Genomic DNA, 22,543 nt, shown 5'->3' with positions numbered 1-22,543 from the left:
TAAGCTTGAAGAGGCAGCCAGCAGAGTCTTACATGGAGGAGGAGGGAGAGATTTGAGCATCTGCAAGAGGTTGTTATGCACTTGGAGTGCAGCAGCTTTACAGCTGCCTATCTACTTAATGCCACCCCAAGGACCCTTGTAGGACTGTTGGCATCTCTTCCAGAGTAGGTCAGTCAGATCTGCAAGGGGCTCTGGTATGCGTGGAGCTGCAGGGAACTTTCTGTATATGTTTTTGTATGAACTGCAGCTGAAGGATTTTTTTATTTATTTATGCACACAGGTGCACACCTGCACACATGCACGTGCACACGTTTGCCTTATGAATTAGGATTGGAAACAGCTTCAGTACATACACTCTGTCTCTCTCTTTGTCTCTCCCCCACCCCTCCACCTTCACCCCTCTCTCTATATATGTGTGTGTGTGTGTGTATGTATATATGTATATATGTATATATGTATATATGTATGGTTTGTGATCTGTGACTGGAAGCAGCTTCAATTCTTTATGTGATTAAACCTGCAGTATGATTTTGCTATTGCTGGTCTGAGTAGGTGTTGCACAAACCAGCTTGTTGCACTGCCTCCCATTCAGAATAGGGCAAGGGATCTCATTCTCCATTTGTTCAGTGGGAGGAAAGAGATTTAGCATTGCACCATTTTCTTGGCAGCACTTTCCTTTTTTTTTCCCCTAGCTTTTTTTTCTCCTCTTCTCCTTGTAAGACATAAAGTCCTGCAGCTGCTCCACAACATACAATTTCCAGAGAAACAAAAATGGTTGCTTGAAACAAATGTACAAAGAAGGATGCTTAAATTAAGAATTTCAAATGGCACCTATGGTTATTATGTTACATGACAGTGGTTATAATTAGAAATTAGCATATTCTCTGTTGTGTTATTCATTTTTATTATGAGGGGGTTGCTTCTTGAATTGTTGTAGTGGGTTTTGTAGGTTCAGCTGTACCTGATCTCATGCCTGTTTTACTGACGCAAATTCCAGTGACATCTAGGAGCTGTTGGAAAGTTTTGGACAATTTCAGTCATCTTTGTTCCATTTCCAGAAGGGCCAGAATAGCTCATACAGCCATACAGTTCCTTTTGTGGGGTGGTGTCCTATGGGCTAGGGACAAGGATATATTTATTCTTTTATTTTTAATTACAATACATGCACACAGATACACTTATTTTAAAGGTACTGGATGCTGGTATGACTTTTAAGGGAAAGTCAAGGCATACATTTGAATTGATCTAAATAATTCTGTTCACAGTACTGTTGTTATTATTTTTTTAAAAAATTAAACAATTGTTTCATATTTTCTTATAAAACAATAAGAAATAAATAATGTGTTGGAGAAGAAAAGTGGTGAGCATTGTACTACTGTTGTAACAATTCAGTTATACTAGGGTTGGCAACAGCATCCAAGGCAAGGTCAACGTCAGTGCCCCCACAGCACCCTGCTGAGTGATGTCGGCTGATTTCCAACCCCAAGTCAGCCAGAATCACAACCAAAAGCCACTTCTAGTTCTGAATTCTGGCCTTTCAGCTGTGTTTTCAGGAACGGGACAGTATTTCACCTCAGGAAAAAAACCACTTTCCAGGGGATTTGTGGTCAGCTGCCAAGAAATGTGATTAAAAGCTCTGTTCACCCTGTGAGCCTCCTTTTCCTCGCTCTTCTATTATACCTATCACTTTGTTATGCTCTTCTTGCATTGATTAACATCCTGAAGTGATAACAACAAATATCAGGTTGAGTGGGATATCACCCTGAAATCAACCTGTTCTGTTCCACACATTCAGAAGTGTGTCACTAGGTGCAATGGGACTTTTACTACCACGTAAGTGTACCCTAGACACATTTAAATCCAAATTCCAAACTAGGTTTTACCTAGCATTCATGTTGTAGATTAAGAGAGTCTTTGAGTAGGCAGTGCAGTTTTCAGATTCCTTTAAGCAGTGAAAGATCAATGGAAACTAGTCGTTGTTTCCCATCAGGAGCCTGTCTGCAAACGAAAGGAATGAGAGATTGGCTGTATGGCTCTGTGCATCAGCCTTTAAACCCCATGAGCTCTAATAGTGTAGGGGTGGCAGACAAGCTTGGCATATTTCTCATAAGCCAGAGGCAAGAGTATAGGCCCCCAGACCAAGACAGCCCTTAAACCTTCATGCTCTGGTTGCAAAATGAGGTGGGTTTTTTTTAGCTTCACTGGTCAGTTTGAGGGGACCCTGTAGTTTAAATTTAATCACTTAAATTATATGAATGCACACCAATGGTCATAATTACTTAGTGAGCTTGTGCACATGCTCTCTCTCTCTCTCTCTCTCTGTGCCTTTTGTTCTGCTTTTTGAAAATGGATGCTTCCTTACAGAGTTGCCTGGGCTTAAACCTAAGAGGTTGTTTCCCAGCTTTCTGTTATTGCTTCATTTATTCCGGCAGTCCATTGCTTTCACCAGTCGAGGCTCTCGCTGTTGAGAGAGTGCAAGATTTTTTTTCAGTGCAACATGGCAGGATGTTAGAAACACTGTACTCAAAATGCAGTGATGTTAACGAGGGGAAATCGTTTAAATCAGGATGCATATGACTGGTAATTGATGGCTAGGGAAAGAGCTTCTAATTTATTTGTGAACATTCACAAGCTGCTCTCATTTTACAGCCTCTGTTCAGCTGTGGAGGTCACGTCTGGGCCGGGTGATGTACTCCACCGCAAACTGTCTACTAATGATGAAGGTAGGTGGATGCAGTTGCTGCAGAATTGCCATATATATGTGAGCAGAATGTCAGGAGAGGCTGGGGCTCGGTTAGGTTTCTCTTTGCAGCTGTGGGGACTAAAGCTGGGTGTTGCTACTGAAATCACGTTAAGAGACTAAGCAACAACATTGCAGGACATGCATTTTTAGATTTCCATTCTACCACAACTAGAACTGCTCTCATGCATTCTTGCTCGCACATTCACCTCTCACTCTAGACTTGTTCTGCTTGCACATATTAAAAGGGTCACTATTTTGAGACTTAGCATTTGTTGTTTAAAGGGTTTAAAATGTGTTTCTCTACTTATGGTTGCCTGACTGTTCATGCTCACTCTGAAATAGGCCAGTCTTTCTGAATACCTGCAAAAGAAGGAGGAGCTATAGAATAATTGTTCTTTTGCCCCCCCCCCCCCAACTATTCTCTAGTCTGAAAGTTATTCTGCTTTATTTTGTTCAAGTCATTCACTACTTTCTGCTGTTTAGAAAGAAGGAATAAATAGTCATTCCCTTTCAGGGGTCCTGAAAATGAGGATGTCCTGTTGCTAACTGTACAGTAAGAGCAGCAGAGAGTAAGCATGTAGAACACTATGCTTTTTTATTAAACGCGTGGCACCAAAAGTCCTACTGTGATCAGTCTTCTAGCTCCTTTCCCTGGGTGATTCCAGACTCATGGGTCCTCACAGTGTTGTTGTGTGCCTTCAAGTCACTTCTGACTTCTGGTGACCCTAAGGCAAATCTATCATAGGGTTTTCTTGGCAGAATTTGTTTGGGTTTCCCCTTGACTTCCTCTGAGGCTGAGAGAGTGGAGACAACAAATAGGTCAGAACTTTGGCACTAGCCAATGGGAGCAAAGCCAGGAAAAGGTGAGGGCTGTTCCCAGGAGTGAGTAAATAAGAGGGCGGAGCAGGTTTGAAAGGGGTTGATGTTTAGTGTGCCCCGAGGGGAAAAGAGCCATTGAGGCTAGGTTAGGCCGTTCTGAGGGCAGTTAGGAAGGGTTTTAGTTACCCAAGAAAGGGACAAAGAGTGTCCTTAATTAAATTGTTATTGTGTCCTGTGGGAGACATAGTGTTTGGTGACTAGTGGAGTCACAAGTAACCAGAAGGATGATAAGATACAAACGTTTAATAAACTTGGTCTATAAAGGAACATATATAAAGCTATAAAGAAACAATTTCAAAGACAAGCTAAAGAAATGGTTAAACTATGTAACTAATAAAGTATTTGTACACTGTATCCATTGTGAACACCATCCACTAAGAGAGATACTGTATTCAGCCTGACTTGTAAATACAATTTAATTTAAAAAAATTTAAAAAATCAACAAGCAACTGTTTGAAGTGATTTCAGAAACACATTAAAAACACTACCAACATTGAGAAAAGTCTTTTAGGCTTGGGACACCTTAGGTAGTGGGTTTGTGGCTGTCAAAGAATAGTTGGTGCCAACCTGGGAAAAACTTGAAACCCAGAGTGTTGGTATCTAAAGAAAGTTATAGTGCAGGAGACACTTAAGAGAGTCCCAGGTTTGACATTCTCAGTGAAGAATTGGTGGGATAGTGGCCATCACCTTCACATAATTGTTGGCAGTGATGGGATCAAAAAGACCCATTGGGCTGCCATCCAAGAAAGTAGTTGGGTGGGTGAGTCTCGTCGTCACAGTGTGGCTTGCCCAAGGCCACCAAGTTGGTATCTGTAGCTGAACAGGGATTTGAACTCTGGTCTCCCATGTCTTGGGAGCTAGTATGATGTAGTGGTTTGAAAGTTTGACAACAACTCTGGGGACCAGGGTTCAATTCCTAAAACCCACTTGTCATCCTTGAGCAAGCCTCATGCTCTTAGCTGCAAAGGAAGGCCATTTCAAACCACCTCCGGACAGATTTTGCTAAGAAACCCCCATGATAGGTTCCCCTCAGGGTTGCCATAAGTCAGAAACGATTTTAAGGCACACGACAACAACCCAGTGTCCTAGTCTAACACTCAAACCTCTATACCAATCTGGCTCTTACAACTCCACATAATATCACCCAAAAACCATTGTGTAGCTCTTTTGTCTTTCCTTCCTTAAAGGAGAGTGTGTGTATGTGTGTGCATGTGCGTGCGCATGCATACATGCCCACCCACCCACACAATCACATGCACATGAACAGGTGGAAAAAAAACAGTGGTAAAACATGGAACACTTACAAATGGAAAGTCATATAGTCTGAATTGGACCTCCTGTAAAGTTTTGGTAAAAAGCAGGGTAGTTGTGTGGCAAAAAGTCTTGTCCAAAAATTCCCCCTGCTTTCTTCTAGGCCCTAGGCAATCTATATCATTCCAGAACATAATAATAATGGTCTACTTCTTATGAGGACAAATACACCACTAGCAGTCAAGACTGTCTTATCACTGGGTAAAGAGAAGCAAAAGTTGATGATACAAAGAGCTGTAATGATGTGTTGAATGTATCATGCAGGCTGTTCTGAGGCTCTTGTACTAGCTTGCTACCTGGTGATGCATTGGAGGACCTCTCCTTTTACTTCTGAATAGGTATTCAGAAGCCATAGGTATTCAGAAGTGGTGCCATCTTTTCTTTTGCCTCAAGAAGCAAAATAGTTTGGTCCCGCCCTGGTGGTGCTGACATGCAGATGATTAATACTGTAAAAATTCCCATTATATTTTAATAACAACAGGACTTAAAATCAGACAATTGCAAATAATTAAGAGTGTGTGGTTGGAAAAATTTGGGGTACTTGATGGGTTTTTTAAAAAATTATTTCAAATAAAACATTTAACTGTCAGCATTGATTTTCTGTGTAATAAATATATGTTAGGATTTTATGGAATCTACCAGTAGTTCCCAAAGTCCAGCAAAACTCTGACTAATTCAAGTTTATATTAGTTTAACTTATTTTGGAATAACTGAGTCGTACGACTTGAGGTCATGTGGACAGTGAGCCTTAATATGGTGAGTTGGGTGCACACCCATGGCACGCACTGCACCGCATATCACAGAAGTGTACCCCATTCAAATGAATGGAGCTTGAACATAGGCGGAATTTTCCTTATGCGGGAGAGTCTGAAACAGATCCCCCACATAAGGGGAGGGCACACCGTAGTTAATTTCTAGTGTAGAAAGGGATACATGTTATAGTGACTAGTGAGAAGAAATAATTGGTTGAATTAAAATACATGTTTGTTATTAACTTCGCAACAGGGAATAGCTATATTGATGTTCAGTTGCTTAAATATATGTATAAACTTGTTAGATGGAAACTTGGTCTTTTGACCCGAGGTCTAAAGGTATCAAGACAGTGGTTGGGCCAGGGGAAACCAGGCAACAGCTCCTCAGTATGGAAAGGGATTTGGAGACAGTATATCTCATTTTTACGAACTAGGTCCCAATATAAAGAGAGATAAAATTTCACATGGCTAATTATCATTAATTTCTCAGATTGACAGTACATTCCTTTAATCATGTCCAGACATATTCCACAGCACAAGACTAACTGGAAAATAATGGTATAAATAGTTATTGTGTGTTGGAGTGGTGGAAGATAATATTTCCATGTTGGAAATACACCTTTGTACATATCTGTCTTTTGTTGTATTCCTCCCTGTTCTTTCTTGGAACCCAAAAACTAGCCAGTATTTTTCTTGGGCAGAGAGTTCCTATCTCCCATTTTTTTTCTTCTTTTCTTAAGAAACAGGTATATAGACTTCTTGTATTGAGTACATGGGATTGATTGAAAGTTGCCCATATCAGAATCTCTCTTTCTGTGTGTGTGTGTGTGTGTGTGTGTGTGTGTGTGTTTCTCATTAGAAAGCTAAGATGCTGGAAGTGTAGTTCATTATAGCAAATAAGTAAAAATTATGTCTCTTAGCATATGTTTGCTTCCAGTAAAATGGAAAAGTTTATGTCTGTGAGAGAGAGTTACTTCACTTTTTAGCCTGTTTTCAAATGGAAGCCTTTTGAGAATAGTGTCTTACATGTGAATGCAGTAGAGTTCAAATTGCTTTTGTGAAGGTTTGCCTTTTAGTTTGTATCTAAATATAATCTCTTCCTTTCACATTTATGGCTATTAATGGAGCCTAAGAAAGAAATGAAAGAGGAAAGGGCAGAGAGAAGCTGGATTTTAAGCTACTTAAGCTTAGAATGGAGCAGAATTGCCTGTCCTAGGAAGCTGTAAGACTGATGCCTAAGGACTCTCTTTTGATTTACATTCTCTCTTCTAATTTAAAGCAGACATATAACATAAATCTTGCTTAAATTATGCGGCAGTAATAAAAGCATGTCTCTTGCCACAGCTCCATAGCAGCAGAAAGAGTCTGCTGTATTCATTTTTGTTGGGACCCACTCCACTGATGGCCAAATTAATGCACATGTAAACAAGGCCCTTGAGGCTGAAACTCTACACCTTGGTTATGTTCTTAATCCTAGTGATTTTATTGTGATTCAGCATGTGTGTAAGTGGGTTTTGAAGTGCATCTAAATGATCTCCTTGATTTTGTAGTTTACCACCCTTACTCAAATTTTGATTTCTCTTAATTGACATGATATAATAGAACAGTTCAGTGGAAAATTCCAGTAAGTCTACTCAAAAGTGAAGTGCTGGGATTTTTCCTTTATGGCTTTACTGGGACTACAGTGAAATGAGGCAGCATCTTCAGTGGAAGGAAAGGGGAAGGAGAGAAGGGGATGTCCAAAGCCAAAATTTTGAATATAGAGCGTCTATATATGTAGAGTGTAGTGCCATCCCTCTTTGGGAGAATGAGATGGTTGCCTCAGTCAGCAGATTTAGCACATCATGAAAGGTCTTGGCATTTTCATTGAGATTTGACGTATTTTTATTGTAAGGGATGAGAATGGTGCTGGTGGCGAGCTGTACCTTCCTTTGTCAAGATACCTTGCCTGGCTTTGACTGCTTTACACCTTGACCTGGATGAATGAAGGATGTTTGCTGCTCCACCTTAGGCAGAAAAAAATATTGATAGAGCCCTGTTATGGAGGTATGGTCCATTTAGGTCAGCTTTGGTCTTTAGACTTAAGGTCTAAAGGCCCCACCTCTACCAATGCCATTATGACCACAGCTAGTCAAAATGCTCCTCTTGAAACGTGTACCTTCAGCCTCTCATGCAGTTCTGGGAATAGCAACTGCAAACCGCAAGAGAAGGGCGTGCATGCATAGAATTCCTTGTACAGTATATGCTCACAGGTTTTTTTGAACATAATCTGCACGCAGAATTGAGTGAGTCACTATGTTAAAGACTCAACACCTTTGTATTATCTCTTTATTTTGTCTGGATTTGGGTGGTCAGGGTTAAGCTTTTAAAAGCTCATCTGTGTCTGTTCCTCCGTTGCATTTTAATGTAACATGCACTGAGCATTAGGGATGTGCTGGATGAGAAATACAAATGAATAAGCCTCTTTTTGAATACAAATACAAATGAATAAGCCTCTTTTTAAAACAACACAATCCCAAGCATATTGCCTCTTCTTAGATGGTGTACCTCAAAATGCTTCTGTACACTGTCCTTTTGTACAATTTTTGATTATTTTAAAATGTTTTCTGCATTTTTAAAAAACACTTAAATTACAGTAGGTGCCAAATATATCATTCAGGAATCTATTTCTGTGAAACAAGGAAGCATTCCTAGTGTGTTTGTGTTTATACACACACATCTTTAGAAACATTACATGGAATTCAAAACAGGGAGAGGAAATCCGTATTCATTCACTAAATCACTATTCAGTCACACTGGGCTCATTTAATACCCCCTTAATCTAGCTAGAGTGTCTATTCCCTCATCAATATTATGCAGGAGCAGTGGCTGTTTTCCTGACAAGAGGAAAATTCAGAATGTTGGAATTCTATCCAGCAGTGTGCTTGGTATTACAGGAATTTCACTTATCCTCCAGACTGGCAGTGAGGGGGCTGCTTGTATGTGTGCATACAGTTTATTCCCACTTTACGCAGATATAAAATGGTTGCTGGTGAGACAAAGGTGTTTGGGTCTCCCTAAATTGGCTTTGACTCTGGGGCTGCTTTGTACTCTAAAGTGCTATCCCCTCATATCTGCTCTGAAATCATGTCTCCCCGCTCAGATGTTGTTGGGCTACAAATCCCAGCATCCCTCACAATTGGCTGTGCTGGCTGGAGCTCCTGAGATTTAACTCAACACTATCTGGAAGGCTGCATGATTTTACACTATCTGGAGGGCTGCATGATTTTACAAAAAACGACATCTTCCCACTTAGCTATGGACTTTCTTGGGTGTCTCCTCCCTTACTAAAACAAACAATGCAGCATGCAGGTCTGGTCTAGGGAAAACCCTTTCATTCTTTCAATTTTAAATGGGATTCTTGTTATTTTTTTACTTACATCTGTTTGCCATGCATGCGTGCAGGTCTTCTTTAAACTAGACAAGAGAACACAGAATAAATGCTGACCTTGCATCCCCATTTTTGTCTGCTTCCTATATTTATTTTTATTTATTTTATCCCTTAGGACTATGTGCTTGCTGTGGAGACATATCACACGGTCATCAAATATTACCCAGAGCAAGAGCCACAGCTGTTGAGTGGAATTGGAAGGATTTTCCTGCAGGTATATACTTGATTCTGAATAAAGCCAAGTGACAGCTCCTCATGATCACACCAGAACAAATGTTTGTGTGTTTTAAAAATTGCCTGTTTGCGTACAGATAGAAGGATGTGATTATTGTGCTGCTTAATAGTGGGCAACCAACAGCTAAAACATTGTTCAGATTATGATTTCATACAGGTGGCTAACTGAGCATAGTGCCAACTTGGACATACCATACTTTGCTATAAGACATGTAAAGCATCATGCAGACAACTTCCTAGGAGTTTTTTTTTCCAGCATCAGATTTGTTCCTTGCCTTTTTTCCTTGAAGATTCAGATCACTTTTCCACACAGAGCAAAATACCACAGACATTACCTATATGGCCAAACAATGTTGAAAAAGAATATTGTGGCCTAAACAGCAAATTGTCATGTCCAGCAGGATACCAGGTTCATAAATTCAGGCTTCAGTACTTAAAATTCAGAAAACCTTTATTAAGAAGCTATATATCCAACTCAGTGTTGTTCATTGTCAGAACTGACCAGCAACACTACAATCATCTAATTAAACTACATACAATTCTAAATTTCAGGCGGGTTTAATTCTTATTCATTATAATTAATTAACATACTTCCCTGCACGTTCCCATACCATTCCCTTAGACACCAGTCTTATCTCAGTGCCTCAGAATATGAGATCACCATGACCTAGTAATACCAACTTTATTCTATAACCCATCACACATGATCCCCAATATTTTATGACAGGTATGTTGATCATGCAACTCCTGACACAATGCCTCTTGCCTTGTTGAAATTATATAATACTTGGTAAGGTCTGCTTTGTGGAGAAGAGGTTCTTTCATTTCTTGCAAGACATCTTGCATTGCACTGTACTGTATCTTAAGGGCACACCCAGTCACTTACATATGGGGTGTATTAAATAAGCCATCCTTACTTACAAAATACATGAAAACAAATGGATGTTCTCATAAGCTGCAGTTCTGCATTGAAGATAACCAAGAAGAATATACGTGTTCCTTCCCCATATTTCCACCATCTCATCCAGTTTTTCAAGTTATTTTTTAATCTGAAGTGGAAAGCTTTTTTGCTGGGCAGAATTTATCACTGATTCCCATACTGAGCCATGTGGCTATCCTGCTGCCACTGCCCTGGCATAGTTCTTAAGGCCGGGATGAGGCACATGTGGCCCACTAGATAGTGAACTGCACATGGGATTCTGTGCCTCTTTACCATGGAGGATACTGGCTAGAGCTGATGAGAGTTGCAGTCTGTATTCTTAAAATGAGGCATCCAGAACTGAACACACTACTCCAGATGAGGCCTGACCAGCACAGAATATAGTGGGGCTATGACTTCCCTTCACTTGGAAACTATGTCCCTATACAGACCAGCACTTTGCGCTGACTTGTGGGCAGAGTCAGGACTCAGTGTCCACACCCTAAACACCCTGACTCCACCCACAGGGCATCACGATGCCACGCACCCTTCCAGATGGCACACACCATCATGACACCCCTCCGGTGCTTCATCCACATGATGCAGCACCAAAGGGGCATCATAGAGCCACGCCATGGCAGCTATGGTGCCCTTTAGAAGACGCAAAAAGGAGCCACTTTTTGCAGCTCCTTTTTGCATTCTCTGGAAGCCGGACCGGGGCTGCACCATGAGATTGCTGCGGCCCCAATCTGACCAAGAAAGGCCGCCCATTTGTACAGCCCCTATGTGTCTCATGCAGGATAAAATATCATTCACCTTCTTTGCTTTAGCATCACACTGGTCGCTGATACCCATATTCATGAACATTTTACAAGTAATAAAATATTCACAAATTAGACTAATGCTGCTACTATGTCTATCCTGCAAAGACACAAACTATTCTATTAGTATATTGTTCTTCTAATACTATGTCTACTTAGCTGGGACTAAGTCTTGTTATTCTGAGCAAATGTGTATGGACTTCAACTGAAAATCTTATTTTTAAAAAAGAAGAAGAAGAAGAAATTCTTCTAATTAAAAATTTGATTAGTTGTTTATTAGTGACAAAAATACTGTAATATTTTAAATGATATTGCATTTATAAATAAAATGAAAATAGAAAAAAATGGCTTGTTCAGAAAGGATTTGTAAGTCATCAATAAATGCAACAGAAGTCTCTTGAACTGACTGCTCTGGATCTCAGTGGAGTGCAGAAAAGAGCAGAGTTCACTTCCTGGCTATGCTCTTTTGCTCTGAGGTCCATCAGAGGCTGCGTGTGCTGCAAAGGCAACATGCCCAACCTTGGGGAGAATGCAAGGAGAGTGCCTCATGTCTCAGAGGAGCAATCTGTCTGCCCAATTCAAAGAACAATGTTAACAGGCTCTGGAGGGAATCTTGTCTTCTTCAATGTTAGCTGTTACGGGGAGCCTTCAGGGAAGAGGGATTATTATTATTCTTGAATTAGTGGTTTTACTGTCAGAATGGGGCTTTTTCCTTCAAGTGCAGCAGAAATGAAGACAAAGCATAACAAGCCCTCTTGGCTTGCTTACATAACCTTGAACAAGAGTAGCTGGAAATGCTGCTGCTTCTGTGAAATGGTTTGGAGCTGCTGCACCAGAGTCTTTTGTTCCTCCTCAGTGTTCAACCACCTTGTATTTTTGGAAACCCAAAAGAAAGCTTGCCAAGTCATGTCTAAGGAGATTCGGTCAAAGGGTGGGGAGGAATCCCAGTGTTGTCCTGAGGTGGCAGAATAGGAGACAGTAGCCTTTATAATGAAATTCAGTGCAGCTGCAAAACCTTATGAATTGTGTTCCTGACATGGTAACTCAGAAAGAAACAGTTTTCAAAAAGTTCTATTAGCCTGTTTCAGTACAAAAAGAAGCCACAATAATATCCCCTTCTTTTTGTATCAAGAAGAATCTACTGAACATTTAAACCAACCAATGCCCTGTGCTTGAATACTTTGGTGAATTGGTTGCAGAGGAAACAAGTTTCCCCAATAGAAACATTAAAAAAAAACTTTTTAAAAAGAGCTTCAAGAAGTGTATTGGAAGAGGGGCTCTGTTGTGCAGTAACTTTTAATACTCTTAAGAGCTTCTGCATGAGTAGATGGGGGACTAGGTAGAGGAGCTCCATAGTCTCTGAACCATCAGGCTGAATCCAACCCCCAAGCAGCCATGTTTGAAAAGCCTCTGGGTTTGTTGCCTGTCTGGGACTATAAAAAACATCTGACAGTCGATAACATTTGGCTGGGAGCTGCATTTGATGGTAGGCATATCTTAGCCTCATCTCTCATTCTTCCAAGCAGCAACCTAGCAACTCTCAGCTTTGTCTTGCAGCAAGGATAAAATAAAAACTGCACAGTACATTTACCCTGACCCGACCCCCCCCCCAAAAAAAAACAAATGCTGGTAACACCTCCCTCTCTGTCATTTTCTTTCACAATAAGCTGTAGTTGAAACTGGCCTTATTTTTCTTCCCTCTTTCTGACCATTTATGTAGGCCACTGAGCTTTCCATTACACAAAGAACTTGCCTCTTTTGCCCTTCAGAGATGCCAGTCAAACTAAGGGGACAGGGGAACATTTTATAAACTGCAGCTGCTGTATAGTCTGTTCAGCAAGTCAAGCTAGAGGAAACTTCAGATGCTTACAAAATTACTGCTTTGGCCAAGTGCCTTTCTGACAAGTTTTTTATCTTAATATTCCCTGTAAATGAGGGTTTTCATCACTTTTCTCCAGAAAATACGGTTCTGTGAAAAGTAACCTTGATCTGTTTCTTGTGTGCTTTGTTAATTCCTTACTGTGTTTGTATTGTTACAATTTTTGCACTATCCAGATTGGAGACATTAAGATGGCTGAAAAGTATTTTCAAGATGTCGAGAAAGTGACACAGAAATTGGACGGACTGATGAACCAAATTATGGTTTTAATGAACAGGTGGGAAATGTAAAAGCTAAATTAGTCTTAAATGTGATTTGGCAAAGAATGCACTGAACATTTAAGTGGCCCTAGAGAATATTCTTTCCCTTCATTTCTCTTTTACAATAACTACTGTACAACTGTCAGAAGAAAGACTGATTGGCATCTACCAGCCCATGAGATTTGTATGACATGGTATAGCCATGTTATCTTGGGTTGAAGTAGTTCTCCTTCCCTAGGTTAAAAAGAAATCTGACTTTAAAAACGTTTCTTGCCCACTGTAGACTTTTCTCTTCAAGTCACTTTCCAGTGCAGTTTTGTGTCAGCTTGTGTGTCAGCTTTGCAGACTGATCGTTCTGGTCACCCCTGTTAGGCCTAATGGGTTGGGTCTAGAATTGTGCTCAGCAGAATTCCAGTCATACTAGAGAAAAAATGTTTTTGACCAATTTTTCCCCACAACTCCCAGACAAGATGCTGCTTGTAGTTGGCAAATCCTCTAGAACAGGTTGAATGATGGTCCTTGAGCCTTTGTGAGGATAGGGAAAAGAGGAATCAATAAAAATCACCACTCCACTCCTTTTCTTCAGTGGGGACCTTTCATTCAATCCCAAGTTTCCTCTATGAATGAAAAGTTATGTTCATGGAGGGGCAAGTGTATCCAACCCTAATGTCTTTATGATTGGCTAGTTACCAAATCAGTTTTTCTAAAGAACTGATTTTAGGTGTCTGTTTAAAATTGTGAATACAATTAATGTGTTTGAAAGTGCATTCAGATATTCTAGAAAAGGAGTTAGAAATTGTTACTACTTGCTGTTAAGTATGTAACCTCTGACAAACCTATATTTATCTCTTTATAATGTGTGAAGTAGCCAATAACAACTTGTATCATCATTGTAGCTTTGCTACACTGCTTTGCATATTTTTATAAGTGTATACCTAAATAGTCACTTGTAAAGCCATAGTTTCAAGTTGACTCAAGATTGCCTCACAAAGATCAGAGTCAAGAGCACTTGCATCGTTGAAGAAACAAGGGTGCTGTTCCCTTTTGTAACGTATTTATTGCTTTTCATTTTCTCAAGCAGCAGTAATTTTCTGAAGGAGCATGTGTATTTTCTCTTTCTCTCCATCCCTATTCCAGAGCATTTCTGCATCTTGGTCAGAATAACTTTGCAGAAGCTCACAGATTCTTCACAGAAATTTTGAAGATTGACCCATCAAATGCTGTGGTAAGAAACAGTTAAAAGAATAGGGATATTTAAAATTTGTTATCCCTTTAACTTTGTACCCAAAATGTAGTTAGTGCTGTGAAGAGGAGAAAAATGTTTACACCACTCCCAGAGTTTAGTAAACAAAAATGCATGGTGAAGAGTTAAAAACCACCAGCTTACAGCTGGAAGGACATAGATGTTTAAATAGCATATTTCATTGCTTTAGCAAGGTCATAGTTTCTTCTGTAAACTGCCCTGAACGGAATAGAGGAAACACTGTTACTGTTTTATAGATCAGGGATGGGCAATGTATAGACTTCCAGATGTTCTTGTGATTTTACCTGCCATCATCTCTCAGCACTGTCTGCTCAGCCTAAAGCTGATGGGAGTTAAGAGCCCAACAATATCTGGAATGCCATGAATCACCCACAACTGGCTTGGATGAGTCTGTCCCTGGCCTTCATCATGAGCTCTTCTGGCTTATCTACACAAACAGACAATATTTCTAATGGCTGGTGTTCTGTCATGAAGGAAAGAGAGCATCCAAGTCTCTCCACAGTGTCAAGGATATGACAGGAAGCCATCTGACCATGTGGTGCAAATTTTTATCTTGAACTGTAACTTGTGGCTTCAAGAGTAAATCTAATGTATTTTTTTTCTCCAGGCTAACAATAATGCTGCTGTTTGCCTGCTTTATCTGGGGAAACTGAAGGATTCCCTCCGGCAGTTGGAAGGAATGGTTCAGCAGGACCCTAAACACTACCTCCACGAGAGCGTGCTTTTCAATTTGACAACTATGTATGAACTCGAGTCTTCTCGCAGCATGCAGAAGAAACAGGCTCTGCTTGAGGCTGTGGCTGTCAAAGAGGGTGATAGCTTCAACACACAGTGTCTCAAGTTAGGATAAGGCTGTCCTGTTCTGTTTGGAGGAGGGAATCTAATTTCAGAAGTTGTATATACTCCTGCTAATCTGTAAATGTTCCTCTAGCAAGTGCAATAAAAAAGCTTTTTAATTATGAACATATGGTAAAATTGCTACAATGTAAGAGTTTATACGCTGGCCTGTTTCAACAAATCCTGGCTATCACCCCAGGGATTTTGTGTTGATCTACAGCCAACTTCATCCCTGCAGTTATTGCCAGCTTATAGTATATACAAACAATCACAATTATTCAGATGGGTTTTTCTTCTCTTCAAATAGCAGCATATTTGAGCTAACTTGTCTTGATGGCTTTTGTTTGAAACACATTCAGGGCTTAGTGATAAAATGACACCAGCTAAACTCACTGCATGCGTATAATTGGAGGACAGTGGGCGGCAGAGGGAAGAACACTGCAATAAAATAGGAAATTATGAACACAAGCTCTTTTTTCAGTTCCATCTTTCTCCCCAAATCTGTGCACCTACTAATTAATGTTGCTTGAAATCTCAGCAAGCTCTTCAAAACACATCCATGTAGTTACATGACATACTGTAGTCTATTCACTATGCTCCAGAAGTACCTGTGCAAGACGTAAGGAAGATCCTGCTACTATACCTCCCCCACAGCATCATTTTCAGCAAAAACAATGGGTGTTGATAGTAACAATTGAACTTGTAGCTTCCTATCTTCCAAATGAGCTCCATAATCTTCCATTTCTTTGTACAGCATGCCTGCACCATATGTGAGTGCACCATATGCGGTTTTATCCTTACACAGAAGGTTAAGCCACCGGGCAATGAATGGCACATGCGCCTGTGGCGTACACACCACACCAAATGTGGAAGCGCTCCCCCATTGCAGCCAATGGGGTTTGAGCTTATGTGTTTTTCCCCATACACTAAGGGATCTGGAACAGATCCCCACATATGGAGAGAGCCCACTGTATGAACAAAAATACACCAGGCTGTAGCCAAATATTTTAGAATAAGCCAGCTCAAGGAAAGAACAGAGTTTGTGTTTTATTTGCCCTGGCTACTTCTCATTCTAGACAAATCTGTGGCTAGTTCCCTAATAATAAGATTTCATCATTACAAAAGTAAGCCTCAAGAATAGATTTGCACTTGACCACCCACAAGATAGGTCAGTAGACTAATGAAGAGATGGAAGAAATTGTATGGTCCACAAGACTGAGAGTTGCAGTCAAAAAGTTCTGAAGCACCACATGATTTCCACCCCTGGGCTAGTGACATCCCTCAATGCTTGTTATAGCTCTCACTGTAATAAGCTCACCCCAAATGATCTATCAATTAAAATTAATGGCATTTTGTCTCATATACATCTATTAATGTTTTGTGATTGAATATTTACCATATATACTCAACTATAAGGCAAGAAATTAATGCCCCAAAATGGACCCTAAAATCCTGGGTCGACTTATATATGGGTCAATACACTAATGCTGTTTAGAAAGGTCCTGAAACAAGCACCTCCTTGATGTCCCATTCTGCCCCACTCTTTGTGCTTGGAAGCAGGAGTGTGTGTTTGTGTTTGTGTGTGTTTGTGTGTGTGTGTGAGAGAGAGAGTGTCTGAAAGAGTTTCCCAATCCAATTTTAAAGCCTTTTTTTCCCATCAAAGAAACACCCATTTTAATTCCACTTCTTTCCCTTCCCAATCCGATTTTAAAGCATTCTCTTCCCATCAAACAAATATCCCATTTAACTGTAGTTTCTCCCCCAATCTGATTTTCAGACCTCTCCTCCAGCACCTTGGAAGTGGTTTTAGGTGGTCTGGAGAGGTCCACAGCAGAAGAAGGAGGGACGGAAGTGGTGTTTTCCCTCTTCCATCCTTTGTTATAGCCCACTAAGTTTTATCTTCGACTTATCCACAGGTCATATCAAAATCCATTATTTTGATCCTGAAACCTTCTTTTGACTTATACATGAGATCAACTTGTACATGAGTATATACCGTACACCAAAGCATTTTTAGTAGTATTCATCAGCACAGCCGTTTAGGTGGCTCTAACATTTTTGCTGTTTATATTTTTTCCTCTTTATTGTTATTATTCCCCTTCTCTTACAGCAGTAGTTCATACACCTTCACAAAGCCAGAACTGAATTCCCAAGTATCAGGATTGTTTGTTTTAAATAGCAACATATCATTCAAGTCAGGCTCCCAAGTGCCAAGCTGGTCTTGGGAAGTCCGCTTCATCCACAAGGCAGAAGACCTTTCGTCTTCAAGCTGTTTGACTGCTTAGAGGCCCTTCTGTTAGAACTTTAAAGCATGCTGTAATTTCATGCAGTCTTATTCCGTCTGTTCTTAAGCCAGTATGAGAGAGGGGGATTCTGTCAATCAATCACACTGTTTTAAAATCTCTGGCTGGGCATTCAGAAATGTGAAAGCAGTAAATTCTGTAAAAAGAAATGCAACACATTGTCTCCCAATTTAATGATATTGTGAGCTCAAATAGCAGCTGGTGCAATTTTGGTTACAAAACAAGCATCCGCAAATTATTTCTCTCCCTAGAAAGCCAGCAAATTGCTTCCGGGGACGGAATTTTCTGATACCATGCTTAAGTGATTACCTTGTAATGATTCACCAAGTGTATAAATGTCCCTCCTTTGGGTGCACTGCAGAAACAAGCCTTTGGCCCTCACTGCTTTGTCTAGTCACAGGAGGCTACAGCGTTGTGTGTGGCACTGCAGAAGAGGGAAGGTAGCCTGCTAATGTCTGCAGTCATTGCAGAAAGAAGCAGTGAAATCCATCAAAATGGAGAGCCACATCCAGCCTCTGACCCAGATGACTGCAGGAGACCCAGTATGTAAGGTCCCTGAAGCAGTAATCTCTTTTTGAAAAATAAATTATCACCAACATTAAAAAGATAAGAGCAGACACTACAAGGAATTACCATTTTTTCCCTCCCACATACTCAGTTCATATCAGAAATGATTTATACATCGTTAAGCTGCTATTTCAGCCTTTATAGCTGTGTTCTTGATTACTCCATTTGTTGTGGGTATCCAGCATAGTACCACTCCACAATAGCACCGTTCCCAAAGTCCAGCACTCCCTAGTTGCAAATAATTTGTTTTTGGTAGTTAATTTCATTTTCTAGTCACTACGGTGGACTCACATTACAATTATAACTTAACTAGGGAAAACCTCTTAAAATGGTTTAACATTTTAAGTTCCTACTTTGGATAAAGGGATGTGGTTTCATTAAGTGGTGAAAGAAGAATATCACGTGACAAGTTGGATGGGATGAGTATTTCATACCACTAGATAATGGCTTGAAGTAGTTAAATTTTTAAACTCTAAGAACAACTATTTTAATTCCTTTTGAGAAATGAAAAAATAAGAGTTACGTGTTTTTTTAAAATGCAAGCAATACTAATTACTATGGACCTTTAAGAAGTAGAAGTATAATTACTAAAGTAATACAAAATGAATGGATTAGCAGAAGTAGCAGGATGAAGCTGCAGTTTATGTTCCTTTTGCCTGGTCCAGAAGCTTTTAGAGCTGTAATGAGCACAACTGCATTCCCAGTTAAAGCCACTTGTCTCTGTAAGCATTTCATGTTAAGGAAAAAGCAACATGGGATATACAGTCAAAGAAATAAAACATGTATGTGAGAGTCAGGATGACTCAGCAGAAGCAATTAGGAGCCACACAGGTGTAAAAGGTAATGGAATTAGCAAGTCCTAAATGCCAAGGACAGAAATGCAGAGTGGATAATTGAACACACCTGAGAATTGTTAAGTGGTCAAGGCTGAGATGATGAAATCATTAATTGTGGGATGAACCAAGAGAACCAATGAAAATGGTTGTACACGCCCACTGGGTGGAAACTGACAAGAGTGGGTGGTGTTTTCCAAGGGCTATAATAATGGCTATGACTCCCAATGTATTTTGTGGGTAGTAGTAGTGAGGAGTTGTATTGGATAGTTTTGGAGCTGTATATAGTAGAATAAAGTAGATCTTTTATATAAGACTACTGAGTTGTCTGGTGTCTTGGGTGAAGATACAAGAGCCAGCTGGATCCTGAAGAAGTGGGAAGACTTCTGTGGAAGCAAGAGTGAGAAGGCTTGGAGAGTTTGTCAGGGTCTTCAGCCTATTCTCTGTAACTCTGCTGCTTTAGAGCAAAGCTTTAACCACTGGCCAAAACTGGTTAGCGCCGGTGCGTAACAAGGTGGTGAGTTTGAGCCAGAGGTGAAGAGCTACAACTCCCATCATCCCTGACATTTCACACCTGTGCCTTCACTGTAACACACCTAATATGAGAGTTAGTCTCATGAATTATATAAAAATAGCTCAACAATGTTACTCCAATCCAAACAACTGAGAGCAGTTGGGGTGAGTCTACAAAACAACTGGGTAGTACAGTGGGGCTGATGTGTGATGTGTGTCACGTCAGATGCTGTGCCATGTCCCCTCTCCTCTAACCCCCCAGGATAGTCCAGCAGTGCTCCAATGGGTCCTGTGATGTTGGCCAGGACTTCATGTGGTATTTGGGGTCGTAAATGCTTCTATAATAATAGTACTACTGCTGTGAAGATTCAACTGTTTTTCAGTATAGAAGGCTGGTCAACTTACAGGTTTTTTTTCTGCACAACTTATGTATATTGTTGCTTCTGCTGTAAATCCTGCATTTACACAATGTAGCGCTAATTGTCTGGAAACTAAGCCCTGCGAGGAATGGCTTAGAGAGTTAGCTGGATATGTTTAGCTCAAAGCAGAGAAGACTGGAAGGTGGTACAATGGTATGATCCTGAAGGGATGTCATGTAGAAGATGGAGCAGGCTTGTTTGCTTCTGCTCCAGAAATTACAACACAAACCAGTGGATTAAAATTACAAGAAACAAAATTCCACCTAAACATTAGGAAGAACTTCATGACTATAAGAGCTGTTCAGCAGGAGAATAGACTGCCTTTAGAAGATGGCGGAGTCTCTTTATTTGGAGGTCTTTAAGTTGAGGTTGGGTAGACTGCCTTTAGAAGATGATGGAGTCTCTTTATTTGGAAGTCTTTAAATTGAGGTGTCTTTTGGGAATGCTGTTTTTGTGTATTTCTTCATGGCGAGGGGATGGACTTGGTTGCCTTTGAGTTCCCTTCCAACTCTGTGATTCAATGAAATACCTGTAGAATTTATATAAATGTACATGGAAAGGTGTAGCTTTTCCTATCCTAAACTTATCCTTGTCTTCCTATTTTATTCCTCACTTGTTTATGTATAAATCAGAACCGTCCAAGCCCTGCTGCATCCAGTCAATATCCCTTCAATTAAGAACCAATGCTTTATTACAATTATGCCCTCTTTTTCATCCAAAGAGTTGAAGGCAGTGTACTTGAGTATCCCCTCTGCTTTTATCTTCACTACCACCCTATCAGGAGTAGCTGAGAGATTACTGAATGCCCAAAGGTCTTCCAATGAGCTTCACAATCGAGTGAGGATTTGAACTCACATCTCCCCACTCATCGCTATGCACTGCCTGAGCTGTAAATTCAAAAAATAGAAAGTTTCCATAGTTGTGGAATGCAATGCTTAAAATGCCCTGAATATCTGCTGTTTAAAGGACGGCTCCATGATTACCTTAATAGTATTAAGTGTAATTAATTAATAGTATTTAGACATTAATAGTCTTACCGATAGTATTGTTGCTATGCTATTAATACGAGTATTATACTCTGGTTTCTCTTCAGATCATAGAAGTTAATATACAGCTGCTCAAACATTGTTGCAGGAAAGATCAGGGATAAGCAGAATCTCCTTGGCTCAGTTTGGAGTCTGTTTTGCTTTTTATTCTGAGCTCTCTTGGGAGATGCTTGGGGGAATACTTATTTCCTAACATCTCCCCTTCCCTTGCAAAATAAATAAATAACCCTGTTACTATTAAGGAGGAAAGGAGAGTAATTCTTGGAGATATGCTCATTTTCTGCCAGAGCATGGGATTGATTGCAACTTTTTTGTCAAAAGGCTTTGTGGAAAGGTGGGTTTTGAAGAGGAATCAGAAGAACGATCAGCAGCAAGCAGCACAAAAATGTCGGGTGTGAGGGCATTGCAAACCTGGAGGGCAGCAAGGGCTATGGTGTGAAGCTGGGTGGCTGGATCTAATCGATTTGAAAGAACAAAGGGAAAAGGGAAAGATTTATCTGGATACTGAGGGCAAGGAGATAAAGGAAGGTAAGGGCTTTGAAGGTAAGGGCAAGAAACTGGCCCTAGCTAAGGAACTGAGTAGGGAGCCACTGCACTGAGTTAAAGGAAGGCATCCCTTGCCTATGAACCAAAACATGAATTGTTTCTGGTGGCGGCAGTTCTGTCTGCACAACAACAACCAAGAAGCTACAGGGACCTGATCTCTTTAGCGTCTGGCAAGACTCCCATTTGCCTTCAGTGCGTTCCTTCATTTCTATTTTTATCTTTCCCCAAATTTGCCAGCTTCTCATTGTAGGTGGGAGCAACCCCCAATTTCCACCTGCAGTATTTCATTGACAAGGGAAAAGAGGCCATCCGGTGACAGCAGTTTCTACCATGCAGATTTGCCGGCTGAATATATCTATAATGCATAAAGTGCTGGCAGAGCATGTCAGCAGGTGTGCGCGTCTTATTGCTATGCCGCTCACATGCTGTTCTGAAGAGAGCCCAGGATAATTCCAAAGGTTACTGTGATGAGTGAATGAATAGTCTAAGAAGTGACCTCCTTTGCAGGTATAAATAAGGAAACCACCTCTCCTGGCACATGAAATCCTCCTGCTTGAAAAGCAAAATTAAGATAAGGGATCTATTTAAAAAGAGCAAGAGAGCGAGAGCTGCCAATCATGCAAGTGAGCAAAAGGATGCCATCGTGCCTTTTGCTGCTGCACTACCAGCACCCGGAGCACACCTCTTACTAAAACAGGGTGAGTGTTTCAACAGCAGTAAATGCAAATGAAGGCTCCCCCAACTAGCAAACGTTCAGGTAATTCTGGCCAAAAGCAGCTTTCTCAACCAGCTCTTCCAAGGCAGTCTGAGGATTACAAGCTTGAGAGATTCTCATCTCAGAAGGAAAAGGGTGAAGTGGCCACAAGCGTAGCATAGGGGTAGGATTATGAAAGAAAGGAGAAAGAGGGTGAGATTGCCGCGTTAGCCGGGAGAGTCTGGATCAGCTCTTGATCTGGGCAAGCCTTTTGTGCAATTGTTTGCAAATCC

The 22,543-nt window shown here is 40.6% G+C and overlaps 1 protein-coding gene across 3 annotated transcripts in view; it reads left to right on the top strand.

Moving 5' to 3' along the window:
* The window catches only part of LOC149311423 (trafficking protein particle complex subunit 12-like), a 72,430-nt gene extending 55,521 nt beyond the window's left edge, over nucleotides 1-16,909 (top strand). For all 3 annotated transcript variants that reach the window (XM_089531025.1, XM_089531026.1, XM_089531027.1), the window contains 5 exons: nucleotides 2,650-2,723; nucleotides 9,231-9,329; nucleotides 13,145-13,245; nucleotides 14,366-14,453; nucleotides 15,100-16,909. In XM_089531025.1, the coding sequence (XP_089387151.1) occupies nucleotides 2,650-2,723; nucleotides 9,231-9,329; nucleotides 13,145-13,245; nucleotides 14,366-14,453; nucleotides 15,100-15,342 (605 nt within the window). In that variant the 3' untranslated portion in view covers nucleotides 15,343-16,909. The remainder of the gene's footprint in view (nucleotides 1-2,649; nucleotides 2,724-9,230; nucleotides 9,330-13,144; nucleotides 13,246-14,365; nucleotides 14,454-15,099) is intronic.
* The last annotated feature ends 5,634 nt before the right edge of the window (nucleotides 16,910-22,543 follow it).

Source organism: Sceloporus occidentalis, unplaced genomic scaffold, assembly GCF_023333645.1.
Source record: "Sceloporus occidentalis isolate IW3139 unplaced genomic scaffold, rSceOcc1.0.p SCAF_6, whole genome shotgun sequence".
In the NCBI taxonomy this organism is placed as follows: Eukaryota; Metazoa; Chordata; class Lepidosauria; order Squamata; family Phrynosomatidae; genus Sceloporus; species Sceloporus occidentalis.
The sequence above is the reverse complement of the archived record's forward strand: the minus strand, read 5'-3'. Positions and strand labels throughout refer to the sequence as shown.